Below are 3349 nucleotides of genomic sequence, written 5' to 3' on the forward strand. Positions count from 1 at the left end.
TCGATCTGTTGTCATTCTTTTGACATTCTTTCTTAAATTGAATAGTTTGAATAGTTGTTTGATTCTGGGCTGGAATTCTGCTATTGCATGTATTAAATTGACTTTGTATATTAGCTTATTTTTAAGTTGAAAAATCCTGGAGTATTTCAGGTAGATGTCATAGTCACTGACTGCATACATCTATAATGGAAGAATAATAATAATAAGTTTGAGCAGATGAAGATGCAGAATAGTTGAAGTCTTTTTATAAACTTGTGAGATAATAGAATGGTGGATGTTACAGAGCATATTGACATATTTGATGATAAAGATGCATATTTGATGATAAAGGTGTGTATTTGAATGAATTGAATGATATTTGAATGATTCTAGAGATACATGGATATTTTGGATATTTTTGCAGTGTTTTGCTACTATTTTTCAGGGGGTGGCAGAAAATTCTGTTTTCGCAAGCTTTACGTCCGCCACAATAATTAATAGAGGATTCGCCCCTCAATTGTATCTCTCCAGGTGTTCGCCACGCTATTGTTACAGTAAGCGCAATGCACTAGTTATATATATCACATCATATGCGCCGTGTGCATCCAGGTTTCCCACTTGGCCCATTTCTCCAATCCCACACCATTGGGGAGCCCCCACAGCCCGCTCGCTTCCTATATCCAAGATGAAATCCATAAACATATCCATATCATGAATTTCTAGCCACGCGCAATTCTAGTTGCGGTTTTCGTGGGATAGGAGATCGAAGTTTCCGCTCTTTGTTCGCTCCTTTGTCGAAACGTGGATGCATGGGATTTTCCTCTTGCCCCGCTCTGCTTGGAGGGGATGCCGCAATCCGCACAGATAGATAGGTGCTTCCTAAAAAGATGAAGTCAAGGCAAGGAAGCAGTGATTCAAGCGGCGACGCGGCCGGTCGAGGAAATGTGACCCTCTTCGGTATTTTGGAGACCTATTTTTATTACCGGGCCTCTCCCAAGTAGATGTTTTTCATTCGAATCGTCCATGCCAAGATTGTAAGACCTTGACGCACCATCATGCTTTTCACGCGCCCACCGGCTTCACGGGAAAGGGAATGTGAAGCGTAATGTTGTCGTGCGGTCGCTGTGCTTGGCTGCTGAGCAGCATCTGCCACTCGCCCTGCGTGATGGGCGTGACGTCCGATGCACTCAGTGGAGTTCTCGGGCGCAGTCGCTTAATGCCATCCACATTCTTTCTCTTCGTTTGAGGCTGTTGCTGTGCCTGCTGCTGTCCGTTGGGTGGTGGAGGGGCGGCAGACGGAGACATCTTCTGGGGGAGCACGATGCCCGTCCGGGCATACCTGGCCTGATACTCGTTGGCAACCTCGACCAGCAGGTGCTCGGGAACTGACAGGTCCTCGTAGATCCTGTTGAAGAAGGCCAGGCTGAATGGTCGGCCCTTGTAGTCTGCGACGGTCTGCCTCAGCAATTTCACGCAGGATTTAATGTAAAGGTGGTCGGGGATGCCGTTCTGGCGCGCAGCGCCTTGCGAGTATGCGTGCAGTCTGCACTTGATGGTATAGAGACGATCAATGCTTAGGAGGGTCAGGCCCTCCTGGGTAAAGAGGACGTCGTTCTGTAAAATGGACTGGCGGAGGAGATAGTCGTTGCAGTTCTCGTTCAGGGACTGGCGTTGTTGGCTGCGCTGGAGGGCATTGGACCAGGCAAGGCCGAGAGAAAATTTCTTCGAGGCTTTCCGGACAATGCGGTGAAGCGTCCGCCATGTCTGCTGATCTAATGGGGCAATGGGGATGAGAGTGAGCTCGGGTTGGTGGGCGAAGGGGAGAGGTGCGCCGCAGCCGACGAGGATTGTTAAGTGAGTGCAAGCACCAAGCTTGTTGGAGATATACTCTAGAGCGGGGAGAACCGTGGTGGGAAGGGCTCCGTCACCGAAGTTTGAGTCAAGATCAGGACTTAAGGGTTGAGAGATCATGGATGTAGTTATAAGGCGGGAGCGAGTGTCCGGGATGTATGTGGCGATTGGGTTAGGGAGGCGGAGGACACCCATTGTGGATGTTGTATATGCTGTATCGTATATGAAGGAAAGATAGTGATGTCAGGCATGAATATACATCTACTCAGTACATGGGATAAATCATGCTGGTAAAAGCGATGAGTATGGGACGGGGAAGCCTTTTAATCCAGCCAGGCACCAGAAGAAGGCCCCATTGACGGGCGTAGTCCCGTCCTCCAGCTTGTGAGAGAAAAGCTTCCGGAACCTCTGAACCTCTGAACCTCTGAACCTCCAGGAGCTAACTCAGTAACTTAGCACTGCTAACGCACCTGAACAAACCGCTAGCCATTCGACAGGCCAATGCGCTGCTCCGATTGTGCTTCCAAGCAGAGAAAACCGCCATCGCTGCCATCGGAATATGCAGCCATCAAGTGCGATTTCACCTCGTATCCTCAAACCAGCTACTTGTGACGCACGACCATGCGATCCACAGTGGGTGGATTGCTAAAAATAAACGGATTGCCCTGTGCCACGACGAGGAGCTCGTTGAGGATAAAAACAGAATCAAATGATGGCGGGATTCTATTTCTGGCATTTCACTGTATAATTGACAATTGGCCTGTTACTTTGCATGTTATCACTATCGTTATTGGGAAGCACGGTCGTCAACCGAGATGTACTGTACGTTTAAGGGGTTGGATTTCGCTGCTGGTGGACTGTATACCATATACTATATACCCCGTACACAGTAGCTCTAACCCGGAACCTTTTTGTTCCCCATATACGGCTCAGGGCTCAAGAGTCGACGCTTTGTTCGATTATCGATGGTCTGTTTATTAGGTTCGTGCTTTGAGCGAATATATTCCGCCAGCCATCGTCCTCATGTACACATGTCAAGTCGGCGGAGACTCCACTGATTGGTTCTGCTATTTATAAATTAGTCCTCGCTTCCGGCTGCACGTTGAGATGTCCCTGCCCCTGGGGAGAATAAGTAACGACAATACGCCTGCAATGTGCTGCTGCATATCTATCATTGTTGTCGCAGAATAACAATATTCTCTACTTCCTGCAACATGCCCATATGAACGGGTGGACACATACATTCACACGCTAGGCGTTGATATCAGAGGAAATGTCGCTGGCCCATACGGAGCAGAACCACGCATAGTTCGCGATCCCAGAACATCCCGTGCAGCCCAATGGATTCTGCCGAAAGACATTTATCGATGTGTGAGGTCTAAGGTCCTTGCCGCCCGAGCTAGGGATTTGTTTGTATTATATCAATGCAGAAAGGACGCCAGGGAATTCTATATTTATCTCACTTCGGCCCAGATATCTAATGATTGGTCCATACATTCATCTGCATCATCAACACTTT

At 48.1% G+C, this 3349-nt stretch overlaps 1 protein-coding gene across 1 annotated transcript; it reads right to left on the reverse strand.

The window, feature by feature from the left end:
- Positions 1-1041: 1041 nt before the first annotated feature.
- On the reverse strand, positions 1042-2025 carry HCAG_07312 (predicted protein; the record flags this gene model as incomplete). Its single annotated transcript, XM_001537840.1, has 1 exon — positions 1042-2025. One exon carries the CDS (start codon positions 2023-2025, stop codon positions 1042-1044), a length of 984 nt encoding a protein of 327 aa, XP_001537890.1.
- Positions 2026-3349: the final 1324 nt, after the last annotated feature.

This window comes from Histoplasma capsulatum, genomic scaffold, assembly GCF_000149585.1.
Source record: "Histoplasma capsulatum NAm1 scaffold_8 genomic scaffold, whole genome shotgun sequence".
Lineage (NCBI taxonomy): Eukaryota > Fungi > Ascomycota > Eurotiomycetes > Onygenales > Ajellomycetaceae > Histoplasma > Histoplasma mississippiense.